Source organism: Chiloscyllium plagiosum, unplaced genomic scaffold, assembly GCF_037043375.1.
Source record: "Chiloscyllium plagiosum isolate Xiang-an unplaced genomic scaffold, Cpla_swu_hap1 HiC_scaffold_11, whole genome shotgun sequence".
NCBI lineage: Eukaryota > Metazoa > Chordata > Chondrichthyes > Orectolobiformes > Hemiscylliidae > Chiloscyllium > Chiloscyllium plagiosum.
In genome coordinates, this window is record NW_028270149.1 from 58347569 (window position 1) to 58368807 (window position 21239).

Sequence of the window (21239 nt, forward strand, 5' to 3'; positions counted from 1 at the left end):
GAGAAACAGTTTGTCTTGCACAGGGTTCCAATGGAGACAGATGTGATGTGCATGGTTAAAGATAGTTATACCAAACTAGTTAAGATTATTTGTACCTGGTGCTTTCATGCAGCAAACTACGTTTTGTTATGTAAAATAAGATTCTCTTCTTGCCAAAACTCTGTAGGAGTCTATCTTCTGTCCACCCACGTAAAATTTGACAGGATCTGAGTTCAGCATAGACAGGCGATGTGGCTGGAGTGTATCACTCGGGATAACTTTAATTTTAATTTGAAAAGTTTCTCCACCAGGTCTGTAGATTTTCAATAACCAAAAGAGTAATACTGGGACATGTTGGATGGGCAGGCTGGATGATGTCATGTACTTGGCAGTAAGGGGTGTCTGGTTAATGTCCACAGTATGCAGTAAGAGCCATCCACAATCTTCTGACTGTGGTACTCTGTCAAAAACACACAGCGAATCAAGCCAGTTTAGTTTTTAAAAGGGACTGATTTAAAAAGTTTGGTTGCACTTAATCTCTAGGTTCCTACTATATGGGCAACCCGTGTGGGAAGGTAAGAGTGGGAGCAGATAGGCGGGAAACCAAATCACAGCCCTGCTCCTGGATCTGGCCAAAATGGCCATCAACACGTCCAGGGAGAGAGTCGTGAACAGGGTCATAGTACCTCACTGTCTGCCCTTCTTCTGTGGTCAAGTCCCTCTCTGGTGTCCTTCAAGGGGGAGCACGACGTGTCTGCAGGCACAGCCGAGGACTTTGTAGTTGCTGCTGGGGAGGCAAGGACTGGGGTTCATCATCGCCCACATTTTGATTTGATTTTGGTAGATTTCCGTTTTGGTTGACCATTTGATATTGTTTTTGTCCTGCTATCCTACTAGGAGCTGTTAACCTGATTCAAATTTGAAGGAGAGTAGAAATAAAGACTAGTGGCAGCAAGCTATCCTAGCCACAAGCCACCAGTGGTTGGTAAGGAAATAGATCAAAGAGGACTCTTTCCAAATGGTTTCTGTTACTCTCCATCAAGGAAAGTAATTAGCTCAAAATGCTCGTCTTTCCTCATCATGGAGTGTAAAATACCAGATTATGAACAAGCTTTATTTCGGATCCACATTCTACATCTGTGTGTTTTAGTACATATTAACTAGGCACAAAATACAATTTGTGGACTATTCTGCCGCTGAGATTTTCAAAGACCAAAAAGCTGGAATTCTACATTAAAAGTAAATGTCTTGATTCTGCGGATAATAAAGCACCATCTGGCACTTTATATTAACTTGCTCACTACCTTTGTCCAAAATAATTATTGCACCAACTTCTTATTTCCAACTCTTCCACATTCTGAAAGGATCATAAAATATACTGCTTCAAAAATTGACAAGCATTATAGTCACTTTAACTAATCTCACTGCACAAATTGAAAAGAAGCAAAATTCAAGTCCACCATCCAATCTCCAATTTCACCATGTAAACTAAAATGAATCTTATGTACTAATTCTGCTATTTCCTATCTTTTGAATCTAATTTCTAAGTGGTTTTTAATTCAAATTAAACAGTGTTACAGTTTTCAACTGGTAGTGTCAGAAATTAACAGAAAAATATTTATTTTCAGCTGCTCAAGTAAGAGATGTGTGTATTTTCAAAGTTGTGAAGTAGCACCAAAGATCAAGTACAAGAAATTGCGTCTGTGATGCCATAATTATATTTTATTAGCATTCAGTGGACTTTAGCGCATACCGAATCTCAAACAGACTTTTTTTCAAAAAAAACAACTTTATTGATCCACGCAACACAATTCTAGAAAGGAATCACGTCAGGTGCCACTACCATTAACATCCACAAGAGTGTTTGAAGTAGGGCACACTTCAATCATTTCACAATGCACAAAGCACTAAGAAATTAGTTTTGAAATACGTTAAAATTTATGTGGTTATGTTAATTTTTTAAAATGAATGCAATAGGAAAGGAAGGTAGCCCAGCCACCATCCAATCCAACAGCATTTTAATTCTGTACTGTAATAGATTTTTTAAAAAGTGAAATTTAATTATGTAATGTTTATATTTTTATATTTATGAGTTCTGGTCAAATTTCCATTTCTTTTCCCCAAATCATTCAAGAATAGTGGTTTTGCGAAGGGCCAAAAAAAGGATAAAGTAAGCTGTGAGACAGGTTGAATGTGGGAAAATAATTCAAGAACAGAAATGAGATAAAAAAATCAATTACTCTCTAAATGAAGTACACTACATGATGCACCAACTGAATAATCTTTTTAATGCAAAGAAAAAAGCCAGGTGCTTCACAGTAATGTAAACAGATGAACTGGGAATGTCAAGACGAATGAGAAACTGGTAGGGGGGTGAATAAAAACTTTGTCAAAGGGCTGAGTTTTGAGGAATGCCTCTCCAAAAAAGAGAGGGAGGGCATTCCTCCAAACCACTGGAGCTTGACTACTAAAAGGTACTTCTCCCCATTAAAGGGAATCAGTCAAGGAACGATGCATATAAATTGGAAAGGTAGACAGAATAGGCTTACAGAATTCGTTTCCAAGGTAGGACTGGTCAGGCAAAAAGTGATTTAAACACAGATAAGAATTTTAACGAGAAAGTCAAATTACTAGTTTTTTCATTATGAATACATTCCTAGAATCAATCAGACCACCTTAACAAGGATGCTAGGAAACAGCTGTTAAGAAGTTCAATTGCTGAACAGTTTCTAAAGGTGGTAAAATACCATGGACGAATCCAAGGCCCACTACATTTGGATGGCAAGAAGCTTCTCCAATGGAATCCTTACTGAATGGGAGGAGGCTCTTTATTAAATTGCAGTCATGATACAAAGTCCATATTTTTCCAGTTATTTTGAAGCCATATTTTACATGACTATGAATCACTGATTGAAGGATTTAACTTACCTTCATGTAGGTTTCCCACCTGAACATCTGAGAGATTCAGTAACAAAAAAAAAGTGGTAAAATCTTTATCCAATCACTAAAGTAAACTGTAGTGCTTTACTAATTCTTCAGTAAACATAATTTACTGACCCAAAATGATATGACACATTTTGTTGGCACATTACCATGTGAAATTTCAATCTCTGAAAGAGTCTAGAGGATCAATTAGGATTCCTGGATCAGTGAAGATGGTTATGACTATTTGTTTTCACTCTTCAACAACAAAAAAATTGTACAGAATTTCAATATCACCTTTGTGAAACATGCAATCATCCATTTCTATTTCCTCAATGCTTAATAAGCAGACATTCACACTTTCAGTTTTTTTTCAAAATTCAATAAAAATGCGGAACAAAATGATATAGATCAATTCCCATTTTGATAAATAAGTAATAATATACTATCAATATTTAAGTTTCATATTCATTAGAAATTTTCCAAATAACATCAATTATCCCAGCAAGCACTTATCCCTGTCAGACTGGTAAATATGCAGCCTTCATGAGCACAAATTTAGCTGTGTATTATCAAGCAGTCATCAGGATTTTTAAAAATTATTCTGAATTTCAAACCACAGCTGATCAGAGCAAAGAACAGGGATATTGGACAAAACTCCCCCAAGTGTGGCATTGCGGGTTGTCACTTTACACTATGTGCCTGTGGAAGATTTCTTAACCAATAATATGAATTTTGTCCCATTCCCTGAAGTTTATTTCAAGTATAAACTGAGGAAGCAGAAGTCTGCTTATAAGGCATACCTTCTCTTCTGTGCTTAAACTAAAATACATTGCAGATCCCAAACAAAGGACTGATCAAGGCCACTGCATTTTCTTAAGACTCTAACAGCATTTACCCTTCATGCTTGTGTACAAGCCTTGTGAGTAATGTGAAAATACGACACAATCGGCAGTGGTGCTGTATTAATAAAGAAATAGGATCACATGTAACAATTACCAATTTGGCAATTTCCATCACTACAGTCGTAACATGGAGTCACACTGCTGATTCAGCCTATTTTTCCAATTTAATTTGGCTACAGTTGGGATATTTTCATGCACTTAAGGGGGCAAAGCACCTCCTTTACCCTGCATAAATGAATTGCTGGGTAAATTGATTCCCATGTCTCTACACAGACAAACCTCCTAGACTGAGAAAGCACAACACAATTTCAAAAAGTCACTGATTTTCATTGGCTTCCTCATCTAATTAAACGTTTGCTTTATTTGAGTGGATCACCTGACCTGGATACTTGCATGTTTTCTGGAAGTCAATTTTACTCAAGTAACTGCAGGTAGAGACTGTTGGCTGAAAGCAGGAGGTCACTCACATCAACATGCTATCATCACTGATTCAGTTCTCTCAAATGCCCAGCAAATTACTTATTAGTGGTGTTCTGGGATGATACAGCAGGATGCACTCTAACAATCTCTTCATATTTTGGAGGTGGGTCACTGTATGGTGTGCTTGTCTCCTCCCCACTGCTTTCCACATGTCCAGTAACCTCTTCATAGGAAGGTGGGGGAGTGGCATTGGACAGTCTAGAAGAGACTGATGCAGATTGTTCCTGTGCATAAAGAGTTCTGTTTGATGGTGGGCCACTGGGCTCACTGCGGTCTAAAGGAGGTCTGCTGCTCTGCTCATGATGAGATGTGTCTGTCTGAGTGTGTGATGTTTCCCGATGCACAAGGACTCGAGGCAGGCTCCGTGTCGTGCGGCTTGTCAGATACCTGCTCTGAGAGTACGTTGGGCGGCGTCGAGTTGCCTTTTGCAGCTGACACCTCCATATCACAAAGAGTGCAATAACAATTAATAATGCTACACCCAGGAGAGGAACGACAACATAGATTGCATCAGTGCGCTCCACACGCAGGCCAGAGTTGTTGCTGGGGGTTGTGTACAAACTGCTGGTATATTCCTTCCAGAACGCCATCTTTTAAAAAAAAGAGAAAAGGTTTACATTTGAAACGAATCTTCAATTTTATCAAATTCACATTACCATTATTAATTACTTCACCTTTTAACAGATCAAAAAAAGTGTCTCACAGTTAATATTCTGTACATTTTACTTAAATGTCTTGTCCACACTAGCGAACCTAAAGCCATACAGGTTCCTGATCTGAGGGATTAACACTAAGTATACTTGAAGAAAAAACTCAAGTATACCCTGCAGGTGAGCAAAGAAAAAGTCATTCCTCCCCAAGGCTGCTGAAAATATATTTTCATACTGCAAGAATTGTTTGGATCTTCCTCCACTGGCTGCTTTCAAGAGTATAAATTCACATATACTGGTACAAAACAGAAGGGGAAAAATGGGCTGTGCCAGTCATTCAGAAAGTGATTAGGTATACTAGAGGCCTGGATTAATAAAAGGAGTTCATATACCACCACTGCTGCTGAGAAATTTCAATTCAAATTAATCTAAACAAAAATGGTGACCAGATGGTTACTAAACATCCATCTGATACACTGTAATCGTTTTAGAAAGGAAATCTGCTGCTTTGCCTGATCTGACCTACTGAACTCACAGCAACATAGTTCACTGCCCTCCAAAATCACCTAATAAGTATTCCATTGCCAAGAAGACACATTACAACAGCAATTACAAATGGGCAATAATCTCAATAGTAATTTGGGATACGCGATAAATTCCTGTCTTGGCACCAGTACCCACATACCACAAATGCAAAAAAAAATTCAAAAGGATGTCAAGTTTAATCTTCCATTCTGTATTGTTTATCTGCTCTCAGTTAGAGTGGCACATGGTACACAACAATTAGCTTTAGCACTCTGAAATAGGAGGCAGAGGTGAAAATTATCTTGACTTCCTAATCTTGGTTCACAATTCGATGATCCCTACTGATAGTGTAAATGTTCAGACATGAACTGAAAAGGAGATGAGGCACGGTTACGATATCCTCAGCGGTTCAGTAATCTACATTCCACCCTCAGATTTATACAAAAATCTCCATGAGCGAAGTAACTCGAAGTACAAAGACTTTTGGAGGAGGAGAGAAAGGACCAACTGGAAAGGAAAAGGTCAGGTTTGGCCATTTAATTTGCTGTACACAGGAGCAAGTTTACAATTTCCCTGGTCATGTTCCCCAAATTGCTTGTTTGAGGCAATGAATTGTGTGCTTGCTGAATTGCAGGGGAAAGTTTTTCACACTTGCTGTCATATTGCAGAAATTTGACAACACTATACACCAGCATACAACTACAAATTCCAGTGTACGTTTTGTGAATATGCTTGACTAAAGGATATTACCCTCAGAGAATACTTTGTACTGTGTCATCTAATGTCACTGCTTAATCCATATTCTGACTCAACTCAGGAATGTTTAATTCCAAGAAAGATTCCATCAATACTCTATTATCAAGAAATCAGAAATTAAGTTAAGCACTGGTTAGGTGAAGCATGAAGTTTCCTGGACCATATCCACTAACTAGTCCTATGTCAGCAATAACTCAGGTTGGTATAGCTCTGGAAGGATAAAGTAGCTTGTGTCAGAAGGTAGTGATTATTTTGAGTGTATTCAAGATGGTGTTCTGGAGCAATGTCAAACCAAAAAGGGGGTCTTACTAGACTTAGCAAATAAAAAGCCAAATTTAGCCTGTGAGCTGTGCTAACAGCTGTATATCTGTACCATCGGTAAGACCAGTTGCTTCCACATTTATGGTATCATCTGATTGACTAAACTCAGCTGCTCTTGAACCCTTAATCATGTATTTGTAACACTAAATTTGACTATTCCAAATGTTCTCCTGACCAGTCTCACCACCGTTTTCCTTGATAAACCTGAGCTCATCGTAGCTCCTGGTGTCTATATTCTAACTCAGCACCCCTCTCCTCCAGGCCTACAATCATCCCAGATCTCTGCATTACAATCAACTGTGGCCTCTAGCACATTTCCAATTTAAATTGTTCCACCACACATGACCATCTCTTCCACTGTCCAGGGCCCTAAGCTCTGGAATTCCCCTTGTGAACCATTCCACTTCTCTCTCTAATTTAAGACACTCTTTAAAGTTTACCTCTTCGACTAAGCTTTTGATCATTTGTCCCCATATCCCCTTGTTCTTATCTTCTCCACAAAACTGTAAATTTCTTTCTCCCCGAATTCTATTCCTACTAATTGGCTACCCTACCTCTCTTCCTGGCTCCAATGGTAGTTAATATTGTTGTGAATAGTTTTGTCCTCAGGCACTGACCCCTTGTCTTCAAAGTCCTAGAATTTGCTGTCTCCTCATAAATCAATGCCCAACTTTCCTGCAAATTCCTCCAATCAGTTTGTTGCTCCTACCTCAGTACCAAAATAAGTTTTATTAAATTTCATTTGTAACTTTAATGATTATTAGTTCACTGAAGTAGGAAGTATTTGCCTGGTTCCATTCTTAGAGTCATAATGTCAGATAGCACAGAAATAGACCCTTTCGTCCAATTCATCCATGCCGAAAAGTTTTCCTAAACGGAATAGTCCCACTGACAATTATTTTAGAAAAAGAATAGTGAAAGGTAATAAAAACAAAAAGTCATAGAATCACAGAAATGTTATAGCGCAAAAGGAGGGTTTTCTGCCCGTTGTGTCAAGTATTAGAGAAACCCAACAAGTCTGGCAATATCTCTGGACAGCGAGTTTACATTTCATGTCCAATGATTCTTCTTTAGAGCTGAAAGAAACTGTGAAACAACAGAGCATGTGGAACAGATAGATGGAGGATGGAGCCTAGTGCAAAATACATGGGGAATGCTAACTGTTGTAAAGGATAAATCGAAAGCAAAATAGTGTTAATCATAGGTGTGAACAGTCAAAGGAGAGTTGGGGGGGTGTGATGGTATAATCACAAGGAATACTGCTCTTGTTCTAAAATTGCTGAACTTAATGTTGAGTCTTGGACATTGTGAAGTGCCTCATTGCAATGTGCTGTTCCTCCAGCTTGCTTTACACTTCACTAGAACACTCCAACAGGCTAAGGATGGAATTGCTGACATGCGAACAAGATCGTATTGAAATGGCAAGCAACTGGAAGGCCAGCGTCAGAGTCATTCTCACAGAGAGTAAAAGTGTTCCACAAAGTGGTCACTGTAGAATCAGAGATGGATCAAATGAAGGTGAGAGAAAGAAGGAAATAGGATACTCATCATAATGACCTAGAAGGTCTGCATTTCTTCCTTGAAAGGGGTTCAAAAACTCTACATCCTGCACCACTCTCTATCATCCAGCTGAGCTCATTGTCACATTGAACAATTTCACCTTTGATTCATTCCAGTTCCTCCAAGTCAAAGATATGTTTATGGGTGTCTTTGTAGGGTATGTGGTACCATCCTTGTTCTAGTCTTACTCAGGCCCCCTCATAACTCTTTTTCTGGTTGCTTCCTGGTCTCATCCAGAATTGGCAAAATGAATTAATTTTGTCCCCAATTTCCATTCTCCTTTCACGTTCACCTGTTTCACCTCTGAGTATTCCCTTACTTGACTTTTCTGTTTCCATTTCTGCAGATACACTGTTCGCCAATATCCATTACAATTCCATTGACTCCTACATTAGTTACATTGACTACACTTTCTCTCAGCCTGCTTCCTGCAAGGTTTCCATTCCATTCTTCTTATTTCTCTTTCTCTGCTGCATTTCTTCTGATAATGTCACTTTCCATAGGAGTGCCCTTAACATGTTCTCTTTTTTGTCGCCTCAACTGAAGACTTTCCCCCAATATGTTTGACAGGGATGTCAGCGATGTCCAACCCATTTCTACCATCACCCTTTCCCTCCCTTCCAGAACAGTAGCTCAGTGGTTAGTACTGCTGCCTCACAGCACCAGAGTCCCAGGTTCAATTCCAGCCTCGGATGACTGTATGTGGAATTTGCACATTCTCCTTGTGTCTGCGTGAGTTTCCTCCGGGTGCTCCGGTTTCCTCCCACAGTCCAAAGATGTGCAAGCCAGGTGAATTGGCCATGCTAAATTGCCCATCGTGTTAGGTGCATTAGTCAGAGGGAAATGGGTCGGGGTGGGTTACTCTTCGGAGGGTCGCTGTGGACTTCTTGGGCTGAAGGGCCTGTTTCCAAATTGTAGGGAATTTAATCTAATCAATGCAAGCTAGAGGAACAATATCATAATTTTCTGCATCTTAAAGCCTCCAGGACTCAGTGAGTCCAACTACTTCAGAGAATAAACAGTGTTCTCCATTACAATTACATCCTCTTCTCCCCACCATCCCCTCCAAATGTCTAATTTGCATGGACTTGCTCTGAGGAAAACCAAACTTTTTTTTGAATATTCACACCTCTCATTATCACTTATTTTGTATTTGGATTTCTCTTTTTTCTACCACTGGCATTCCCTTTGACTTTTGATCTGGGAGCCATCTTTTCTACTTGCTCCTCCTCTCATTTTAGCAACAGCATAAAAAATTCCCCTGTCTCATTCAGTTCTGAAGAGGCGGCTTTGGACTCAAAACATCAATTCTGTTTTTGTCTCCACAGATACTACTAATCCTGCTGAGTTTCTCCAATACTTTGTTTTTATTTTTGATCTCCAGCATGCATAGTATTTTCCTTCTTTTAAGCAATGAAAGTTACTTGGCCCTTTTACAAACAAATTGGGGTGACACTTTTTACAATAATACAACAACTGGCTTATCATCAAATAATTTTACTAGCATTAACATTCAACGAAGAGGACAATATAGCCAACATTCCAGGAAAACTAACAAGGACTGGAACTCACTAATCTAAATGCAAGGAAAGAAATGGTATTAGAAAACATAATGACACTAAAGAATGATCCCTTCTAGATCTAAAAAGATTCCCTTCCCAGGATTTTAAATAAGTGAGGAAACTACAAATTCTTTAGCCACAATCTTCCAAGGAGCTTTCAATTCAGAAATTGTTTGTTTATATTCCAAAATTCAAAATGCAATTCCATTATTTAAGAATATTGAGAGAGCAAAATCAAGGGATAGAAATCAAAACATTATAGATCTGTCAGTCTAATATCTGTTTTGGAGACGCTACTGGAAAGAGAGAATGAAGGAGCATTTAGAAATTTGAGCTCATCAGAATGAGACACGTTAAGGCCAATGAACCTAACTTAATGTTTCATAATAAAGTAGAAAACATAGGAATGTCTCTGAATGTAGTTTATACGATCTTCCTGAAGGCATTCAAATAAAAATTCCACAGAAGAGAAGAGAATGTTAGCAAGTAGTAAAAAGTCATGAGATTGAAGGAGAATTATTTCGCTATTTAGAGGATTGGTTAGATTGGGAGAAAACAGAGTGGGATAATGGGCAACTAATTGCAAACTACAAAGATTTGTGCTGGGCATCAACCGCTTGCTACATTAATGACTTAGATATTATAATACAGAACCTTTATCCAAGTTTCCTAATGGTATAAAGCAAAGCCTGGTGGTATAATTAATGTAAACAGGTGCATAACATTACAACAAGACAGTGAAGAATTAAGTGAGTGGGTGAAAAGTGCTGGACGGATTTCAATGTATGTAAATAAGAGGTCTTCATGTTAACCCAAAAAGGGTGATCTGAATAATATATGAATAGTTAAAAACTAGGAAAGGTGGAGCTCCATAGTGATTTAGGGATTCATGTGCATATATTATTGAAATGTATTAGCCAGGTGTGAAAAATAAGGGATAATGGAACACTAGCCTTTATAACTAGGCAATTGGAATTTATATTGGAGAAAGCATTGCTCCAGCTTTACAAAGCTTCTGTTAGACCACATCAGTAGTACTGAGTAGAATGTACTGGCTGAAGCAAAGAGTAAGTTAAACAGAAAATTAAAAAAAACAGAATCCAGATTCGTGGCCATGAATGAAGACTGAATAGAGGTCTTCTGCATGTGGTAATTGAGTTTGCATTTACTCCTTTCAATGTAGGGGATGTATCATGGGCAGTGAATAGAACATATTCAATTGAAAAATGTAAACTGTTGCCCTACTAATGGATAGTGGGAAGTGAGGAGGTAAAAGGACACACCTAGTGTTTTACAAAGAGGTGACATGGGAAAGACAGAAGTATTTAGGGTGAATGACCAATAGGCAAGAGAGTGTTAATTGTTAATGTAGCAGATTGGATGAATAGGTGGGAACAATGGACAGGAAGAGGGAAAAAAAATGATATGCAAGAAATCAGTTTTGTGAGGCAAGAACAGATTGATTCAATGAGGCTAGTAAGCTGGCCTGTTTACGATTCTTGGGCAGGAGGCAGTACAAGGTTTGGAGGCCATGGCAGAAATGATATATAAACCTCAGAAGCAATGCAATGGAGAACTTTCATTTCATCAATCAATGCCAAATTCAAATGGAATTTGCAGAAATGCAAAGACAACATACGAACCAACCATGCAGTTTGCAAATGGCAAACTTCAACTCAAAACGTCTTTAGAAATCTTGTTCACGCTGTACATTTTATGCCAGATGAAATGGTCATAATGTTGCCAATCAGCATTTTACTGCAACAAATCTCAACTTCTCAATTCCATGTCACTCCAGTCAATTCATCCTATTATAGATGAAAAGCACCATGTAATATTACATTTTTTGTAAACTTTATGACATTGTGAAGAGGCAATTTAATTGCATTCTTATTAATAAATCTTGCTGCAAAATTATCCCCATAGCTTTCCAACAATAATGATCCTTAAGGAGGAGAAATATTAGAACCTGCTTCCAAAGCACAAAACTGATGCAGCAAAAACATACTTTTTCAATTAAAAAAACTTGGAAAATAACTAAGCAAGAGAATGAATTGAGTATTATGTCAATGTAAGTTAACAATGTTTGAAAATAGAAACAGATACAGATGTCAGGAAAAAAAGGCTACAAATACTAATCTTAAAATTCAAATTTGGTTTATCAGCTTTCTTCATTCCACTCCGAGTACATGCTGGCATATGCTCACAATTCTGTCAGTAACCAGATGATACCACATTCAAATAGCCATTGAACCATGGAGATCAGAGGTAATTCCAATGCTGCATTTAATTGACATCACACATCAGAATTTTACATCTTAATACATTTATTATAATAGTTAATGTGAACCGAGACAGCTCTTTTTTAAAATTCCTAATCAAAGAGTTCTGTGATGAATTACATCAACACCTACCTGGACTGATTTAGCTTACTCAACAAGTATCTAATTTGTGTCATAACTTACTCAATGGTTTAGTTCTACATCTGATGGTGCATTTCTAAATATAAATCAGTATATTCCACAGCAGGACCCAGAACAATACTCGCTACCAGTGTGAAATTTGCCAAAAAGTTCAAGTTTCACACTTAATCAGACCAGAAGAAACAAATTTTGTATGTACACAATAAAGACATGTACATTAAACACTACTTAAACTTTACACGTCAATCAAGGTGGTGAAATCTGAAGAATACACTCACTGTTTTATCATTGTCCTCAAATACCTCCTTTACCTCTTCATATACACAGATCTCCTCCATACATTCTCGCTCAATGCTGCCTTGCCGGATCTCTTCTAGAAAACGATTTGCTCTCGGAAACCGCTTCAGAATGGAGTTGGCATCTTTGGATGTGAGAAACACTACAGGGGCAATGGGAACATTTAAACCTTACTAGTATGTTTCTGAATAAGTCTAAGAAAGGTTTTCAATACCTGCAGAAACCAACAGGATGCCTTGCATTGATTTGTGAGATGAATGTAAATACCAAAACAATAATGATAAAGTCAAAAATCTGCTTCGATCTGAATATATAGACCTCATGGAGCTTTCAATTCATGAATAAAGAAAAATATACACACAAAGGTCAGATCTTTAAGCGCCAATTGGATAGGTACATGGATAGGTACTTAAGCTAGGACAAATGTTCGGCACAACATCGTGGGCCGAAGGGCCTGTTCTGTGCTGTATTGTTCTATATCTATGTCTATTCATTAACTAGGACTTGAAAACATTGCAAGGCTCTAGAACTGACTAGCAATGGCAAACATTACTTGATATGGAGCTGACCATGGATTGAGACATTGCAATGTCCTAACAACAATCACTGATTTGACATAATTTGTTTCTGGTCAATCATGTTGGCAGGCTGAGAGAATTTTACTTTTAAAAAGACTCTAATGAGGTATTTTAATTTGAATAAAAATAAAGGTTCAATTTATGAAAACAAAGGATAACTAAATACACATGATACTGAAAACGAAGAGTAGGTCAATCGCTATCTGGAAAATAGGTAAACACTTTGGTTATGATCCTTCAAAATACTAGAATAGAAATACAAAATTTCCAACAATTAATGAAGTAACAGCTCTAACAAATTGACGGGGTCGTGAAGATGGTGCTGGGCACACTTGCCTTCATTGGTCAGAACACTGAGTATAGCAATTGGGATGTCATGTTGTGGCTGTACAGGACATTGGTGAGGCCACCTTTACATTACTGCATATAATTCTGGTCACCCTTCTATAGGTGGTGTTGTTAAACTTGACAGGGTGCATGAAGGTTTATAAGGATGGTGCCAGGACTGGAAAGTTTGAGTTATGGGAAGAGGCTGAATAGTTTGGGACTTTTTCCCCCCTCGAGCATTGGAAGTTGAGAGATGACCTTATAAAGGTTTATAAAATCATAGGGGGAGGTGTGAGGCATGGATAGAATGATTAGCTAAGGCTTTTTTCCTAGGTTGGAGTCCAAAACTATATGGGATAGGAGTAAGATGAGAAGGGAAAGATTTAAAAAGGACCCAAGGGGCAGCTTTCTCATGGAGAGGGTTGGTGTGTGTATGAAACAAGTTGCCATGGAAAGTGGTGGAGGTGAGTACAATTACAATATTGAAAAGGCATCTGGATAAGTATTTGAGTAGGAAGGGTTTAGAGGGATATGGGCCAAATGCTGATAAGTGGGACCAGGTTAGATTGGGATGTTCTGGTAGGCATGGGCAAGTTGGACCAAAGGGTATGTTTGCGTGCTGTATGATTCTGTGGCAATTCGGGATGGGGAACAAATGTGATCTTATTAACAATGCTCACATCGCCTGAAGAGAAGAGTTTAAAAAACTAGATCACCAAGTACAACACACTTAGACGATGTTTATCAGAACTAGTGCATTCACATTGAAGGAGGGTACAGGCTAGGAAGACCAATTTGTAAATACTGTGCTCTTGCAATAAAATGAGCCAGCCCAGATTCAGAATCAGAAAACATGTGGAAGTGACCTTTGCCATTTTGATGAATTATTGAATGAATGGCTAAAGTAATACATCCAAAGAATTCCATCTGCTGCCATGTTTATCAATGAAACCGCATGCTGATTAGGAGGTTCAGAAGAAACATATCCATTACTAAATGAACTTCCACAGGCAGCAATCTTTAACAATGCATTAATAAAGTAAGACCTGGAGATGATTACATTGTTGCAATGTAAAATTTCACCTATTTGTTTCTGTATATGTATTAAAAACTATCGAATGGGCATCAAACTATTAAATGGTGCAGCTCACATGTCACTATTTTACATCAAGGAGGTTCTATGTTAGATATTGTGCTGAGGAAGAATGGATCATGCTTCACCTTAATGTGATAACAGCATTATACTCACTTAAAAACAAAAAAATTAGCATGGGGCAAAGAATTCAAACTGTGACAGCTTCATCACAATCTTTAATTTACTGCCTTCTCCAGTTTGGGATGAAGCACAAATAAGTTGTTCATACTGTAATTTCTGATGCAAATGAAACCATAAATATTTCATGTGTTGAAACAAAACTAAATTCTGAAGTCTCAAATCAAATTCAGTTATGTGCATAATCGAAAATGTTAACGAGTCTTTGAAGACACATTATCTCGTTGTGATTGCATTTCCTGCCAGAATAAATTCTTTTCCCTCAACAACTGAAACGTAACAATAGATCCCAGTTCAAGCAAAAAAGATTTATCATTTCCCACACCTGTAAAGCAATAAGGTAAGGCTCCAAAATATCTTGCATACACACTGAAGTGTTCAGTTCTTAAGCTATGCAAGCACTATACAAACTCTTACATAGTTTCAATATAGAACCATGCCTGAAAATTTCCAGGATTATGCAAACTTACACCCTTGCATAAAACCAACATACTGAACCAAACTGGGAGTGCATTCAGGGAGTATATTGATAGATTTACTTTCCCAACTTAAACTGAAATTCCCTGATGACGTTTTGGGGAAAACAATGTTTGCTGATGCTGCAGCTGCAAAGGGCACACTCCCACATTTGAATAATGACACCCTTAAACATTACTTGCATTCAAGACAGCAAAGTATTGCATTCAAGACAGCAAATTGTCAGAAAATCCTTTCCTATCATCTGTTTCACAATTTCCCAATCTCTCCCACCTAATTCCCCTGCCTTGTCCCCTCTCCCTCTGGGAAGCAGCAGAGTGAACACCAGGAGCAAGAAATGGAAAGTAGTAGGGAGCAGTCAGAGAGATTCCAAGAAGCAGATGGGCAGAAACATGGTGGTAATGTCAGCAAAGGAAGAAACAGTGCAGGTATTAGCGTATAGAGTGATAGCCAAGTCCCAGGTCAGCAGCAGAAGTTCAGTGTTTCCAAAATTAGTATCAATTTCTAGACAAAGCATGGAGAATTGGAGGTGTCAATGCAGAGGCGGAGCTTTTCCATGGGTAGGGAAGAGATAACTCAACACTAAATTAAATATCCAACTCAGACAGTGGGATCAAAGAAAGTTTTGGAAGAATCTTGAAGCAAGAAAGCACTTTATAGTGGGATGATAATGACATGATAAAAAAGTCTAGTGGAAACACAATTAGTTTAGACAATACAAATATGTTAAACATGTAAACAGGCAGTATGTGAATGGTAGTGGTTTTGAAATATACAGGAAAGCTACAAAAAGGGAAGCAAAATACATGAACAGATAACACATCTTAGCTGGTGCAGGCTGTGAAAAAAGTTTTTAAGATGAGAAGAAGCTGCAAGTAAAATCACCACTAGTAACAAGTAATGACTCAAACAGGCCCATCAGGACAATAGAGACAACTTTTATTTTCAACAGAAGAAAATGACAGACAGTTAAAAGAAAATGACTGGCCTATTCAACAGAATCCTGATCATAATGCCCTTAACCCATGATCAGCTATGCAATCACCAGAGAGAGAGAGGGAGGAAGAGAAAGAATCAGATTAAGAAAACCAGAGTCAGAGGCAATTTAAGAAGAAAACATCAGGGAAAATTTTGAACTATTTAGGTTATTTATTCCAGCTCCTATTTACTATGATTTATATCATTTGCTAATCATCCTACCTTTTGTTTGTTGTCAACTTTGTTATAAGCAGGAACTGATCCAGCTCTCTTTTGAAATACACAGTAAATCAAGCCAAACCTGCAATTTTCCCAATTTATCAATTGGGAAAACAATAACCTCCCAATGCCCAAGTTAGTGCTCGGCTTATATAAACGAGTCGGTATGATCTCAGTCCTCCGATCTGAATTAAATAATCGATGTAAATAAATATAGCCTAGATCCATAAAGCTGTTAATACCTCTACCAGATCATCCCAACTTTAGTACAAGTACATCTAGGTTTTTAATCTTATCTAGGCAGCTACGATGGTATAAGATAGGTGAAAAAACAAAGCCAGACATGATTACTGAAATAAGACTCAACCAAAGTCTTACATAAAAGGAGAAAATGCTTTATTTGGTTTTATATTTAATTTTCCTGGCAATTTCTAACATGAAAATTGTTTGGTCTTCCATTGATAAATTCATAAACATATTTGCTAAGGGTACAGAAGACCTCAGATTATAAACTACAAAATAAGGTCCTCAGTACCCATAATGGGAATGTTTGAAACAACACTGTTGACATCAGAAAATTTTTTTAGATGTAACAGTATAATGTTCTGAAATGACTCCATGAACAAAAATGATTTACTTACTTCTTTCTCGCCTGCTGAAATTCTCCCTTGGATAGAACACATACACCTGTCAACAAGACAGAATTTATTATCAGTAGTAATAGTTGAGTGGCCAGATAAAACCAGAAATCTGTAACTATGAGATATAGTGCTGCTGATTATAGGAAGTAACTTAAGTGTGTTCATTGTCAGCCAATTGTTAGATCAAACATAGTAGCCATATGCTGAACTGAAATCCCTAATTCAGGCGCCAACAATGAAGAGCTCTTGCTTATGAGTGCCTAGCTGGACATCAGAATGTAACAGAAAACATTCTGTTCTAACCACAACAAACTAAAACAAGCACATTAGATGACTGCATCAAAGTAAAATATTATTCAAGAAATTAAGTTGTATGAGTGGATAAAGGTAAACAAAATACACTCAGCAAATATGGCTTTCACAAAAAATATCTATGAGGAAATTTACACAGTTGCCAAAGTTCAATATTTTCAAACTTCACAAGCATAAATTACCCTAAACAAATAGCTGTAATTTTCACGTATGCACCTTTCAATTTTGCTGGTACGTCCTACATTTTCTTTGAATATTTCTCTTCCTTTCACTAACCTACTTTCCTTACTGAAATTAAAGACAGTGGACATGCTTTGAAACTATTTATAAAAAATATAAGCAGAGGGGGCAAAGTCTTTGAAGATGACACTTAAGACAATGAAAGTAAGCAAACTTGGTGATGGAAAAGAAGGTGGACAACATCCAAAGGAATTCAAGTCCTTAAATACTTAGGACTAACAATTGACTTGTTATTGCCCATTCATTTAGGAATTCCAAGTGTCTTTGGAACTTCAAATTGTCCTCAATGGCACAAGTGTACATTTTTATTGTGCATTTTACCTAATCCCACATTGTCCTGCAAATAGTGAACAGCTGCTAATAGTGTGGAGTATCATGATATCTTTGATACCAAGTGTCATTTTTGAGTTAGATATTTCAGCTAACAGCTCTTTTAACTTTACACAGCTAATCACATATTAAGCAGCAAGAAAGTACTTCTCACCAGCATTATTCAAAGGGATCGTCAGCTTCCCAGTAAATTGCTGCTTCACTTCTTATGGCTATTGCTCTACTTCTATAGTGGTTAATGATTTATATTGTTGTTTCAAACTACAAACTCCTACAATGAACAGTATGGCAAGTGCTGAAGGAATTTGTTTCTTATTTCAAGGCTCCTGCACAAACTGGGTGCTTGCACACATAGATGCACTAACAGATAATCCCTGTGAAATTCAATATGAATTGGGAAATAAACAGAGGTCTCTGAGAAAAAGACAAACTGCTGAAAAAGAGAGGAAGGCCCAACAAATTCTATTGCTGACCACATGGCTAATGGTGCAGTATGTAACCTACACATTCACATGTGACATGTGTACAATGACAACTATCATGCCCCAGAAAATGTCATACAGTAAACCACAGGCATAAAGAAATACCATTTCCAAAGCTTAAACCACTCTGGAGAAGACCAGCAGCACACAGCAGAGAAAACTCACAAGCCAAGGTGATCTGTTGCGTGTTATACATTCTTTGAATTGTACCCTAGAGGGCAGGTAAGGAGCACAGAGCGTATTGCAGCAGGATCGAGAGGAAGAACAGGAAGGGTGCAAGCAACACAGACAGACTCCTTTATGCTTGAGCTCTCTAAAGAGCTCATCAACTCTGAAGTCAGAAACACAACTCCTATTTCCTATTTATCAACAGCCCCACACCGTACAGTCCTCCATCACTAAGCATAACAGTGTACACTTGGTACAATGCAAAAAATAAAAAAAAATTAACTGGATTTTAAAAAGATACATAAATAAGCATACAAAGTCAACTAATCACCTTTGTTCATGCCCTGACTGTCTGCCTTCAGCTTACCTATGCCTTGCTAAATACACCTATCCCAGTGACTTTCATATATCAGAAAAAACAAAACAAATGGCCATGCAAAACACTTCAAACAGCTCTATCTCCGGATGGCATAAGTTCAGACTGCACCATCTTGGCACTGGTGACTGCAAGCTAGGTTGGCTAATGAGCTGACAACAGCAAGTGCACTAACAGATTGAATGTGGTATGCTACCAATTAATATCTTCATAAGAGATGACAACAGTTTTGCATTCAGTGGATCCACTGTCACTCCCCATTTTCTTTTTTATTTATTCATGTGATGTTGGCTCAGGCAGCACTTACTGCTCATTTCTAATTGCCCTAGATTAGAGAGGCTTGCAAGGCTATTTCAGAGGGCAAATAACAGTTAACTTCACTGCTGTGGATTTGGAGTCACATGTAGGCCAGAACCAGGTGAGGATTGCAATGTCCCCTGAACAGTTCAGGGGATTCAGGCATTCCTAACCTACAGCACCTCTCCATTTGCTCCATGGTTATCTGTGACCTTACCCTGAAACAGAGACATAAGAATATCAGCAACAATGTGTAGGTTTCATATTGCAATACTCTGACCTGCCCGCTACAACTGAAGCTATGTTGATGCTGCAAAGAGTTGATAGAAGGGTGACAAGCATTGAGTAAAAGTGAGGTGCACCATTCGAGTGTCAGGCAAAAATCCTGTTTGCTAATGGGTGAGTGATGGGGCTGTGGTACAGTGGGTAGTATGAGAGACTGCTCCTGTTGTAGTTTTGACTTGAAAAATGTACTCACTGACCTTGATTAGATTTGCAAAGCCACTGAACATTTTCCAGGTCTTCAGGTTGCTTTAGCCACCAGCTCCTATTTCCTTTGCAGGGTGTGCCTCAATGGTCTCATGGTCCCCGCAGACCCATCGTCTCGCTCCTGTTTATAAACTCCATCACTAAGGCCTACAGTACTGCATCAAAGAAGCTGGAAGCTTTCAGCTTCTCTGCTACCCTATTACCACTGGTTTTCCATCACCAAAGTTTTTCAGGATATGTTCAAGCAACTGATGTAGCCCGATGCACCTCCACATTAAAGAAGCACAGGCAGTTGTCATTGTGCAAACATGCAGCCAATCAGCATCACGTATAGTATCATGCTAAAGTGGACACTTTCATGTTAAAGAGTCGGCTGCACAATGTTTGTGCGCATTACTCAAAATTTCTGTTGCATCATGGAGTTTACAAAATAAAAGATTAATTAACTTATTAAGCTGTTCTAAACAATAATGGTTTAAATGAAAAAAATTTATACTCAGAGGAAGATAAATTTGAGAGAAAGTGCCATAGGGGTAATATCACTGAATGCAGAGTACCTGACATTATTCATCAAGACGACTGAGCTAATTGACCTTCTATAAAGTGTGGCACAGACTAAAGACGACAGCATGTGTTCACCATGGTAATTCATGGAGGCCTGCCTCCTCCCTTTATTCTATGCTCGTGGAGTAGTCAAACCCAAGCTGTGTGAAACCAATTGTCTCTATAAAATGAGAGAGTAGTGTATGGCCCTTTGTGGCAATAGCATCTTATATTGCATTATATTACAGTATAGAGACTGGAAGGAGTGTGCAGCAAATAACACCACTGTGAACCAGACTGCAAGAGCAGACCTGCGCAAGCATGGCAGCAAAAGTTGATATAAACATGAACAAGTTAGAACACCCCCAAACCTGTTCCAACCTGTCAGAGCTGAAGTGTGGCATCACAAAACAACGTAGTTAACTTTTAGATATTTCTTCCATGTCTGTTTTAATTGGCCAAGTAGTTTGATTCAGGTAACATTATTACAGCTGGAGGACAGTTAGGAAATTTGCATTTAAGAATATGTAACATCCAAATTAATTAAATGGAATAGAGATAACCGAATGGGTGATGTACAGCAACTATAATAAATGGGAACTGGTGGATCCTAGTGCAGTTCATGGTGACCATATCTACAGCAAGCATTGACTGCTTAAGGAAACTTTGGCTCACAATTGATGAGCTGGAGCCCAAACTATGCCACTGTTATGCATCAGGGAAGGGTGAAATCCGAAACAGTGTGTTTCAAGTGGCAGTCAGATCCCTTAGATTCATTAAATCAAATTTTATCTACAGTCAAGCACAAGATGGTGTGACTGCCAATGAGGTAGTTATTGGGATCCAATCACCAATTAGCTTTGGAGGGGCCTCAGCCAGTTCCTTTGTTCAACAGTTATGATATACTCGCCCCCAGTGTCAACAAAGGCACAGACTGCAGGGACAGTCAGAGTTTGACTAGAGGGCCATTCAAGTTGAGGAAGAAAAGAGAAATTAAATGGTCATAAGGGATAACACAGTTCATGGAACAGATGCTCCACAGCAAAGTTAGAGTCTTGTGTTGGCTACCTGGTGCCAAAGTTCAAGATATCACTTTTGGGGTGGAGAGGGACTTACAAGGGGAGAGGAA

At 38.3% G+C, this 21239-nt stretch overlaps 1 protein-coding gene across 2 annotated transcripts in view; it reads right to left on the reverse strand.

Moving 5' to 3' along the window:
- Positions 1-1678: 1678 nt before the first annotated feature.
- Positions 1679-21239, reverse strand: part of prrg3 (proline rich and Gla domain 3) — a 60051-nt gene continuing 40490 nt past the window's right edge. For both annotated transcript variants that reach the window (XM_043704564.2, XM_087992113.1), the window contains exons 2-4: positions 16874-16919; positions 12362-12522; positions 1679-4876 (exon numbers count right to left, since the gene is read on the reverse strand). In XM_043704564.2, the coding sequence (XP_043560499.1) occupies positions 4322-4876; positions 12362-12522; position 16874 (717 nt within the window). In that variant the 5' untranslated portion in view covers positions 16875-16919 and the 3' untranslated portion in view covers positions 1679-4321. The remainder of the gene's footprint in view (positions 4877-12361; positions 12523-16873; positions 16920-21239) is intronic.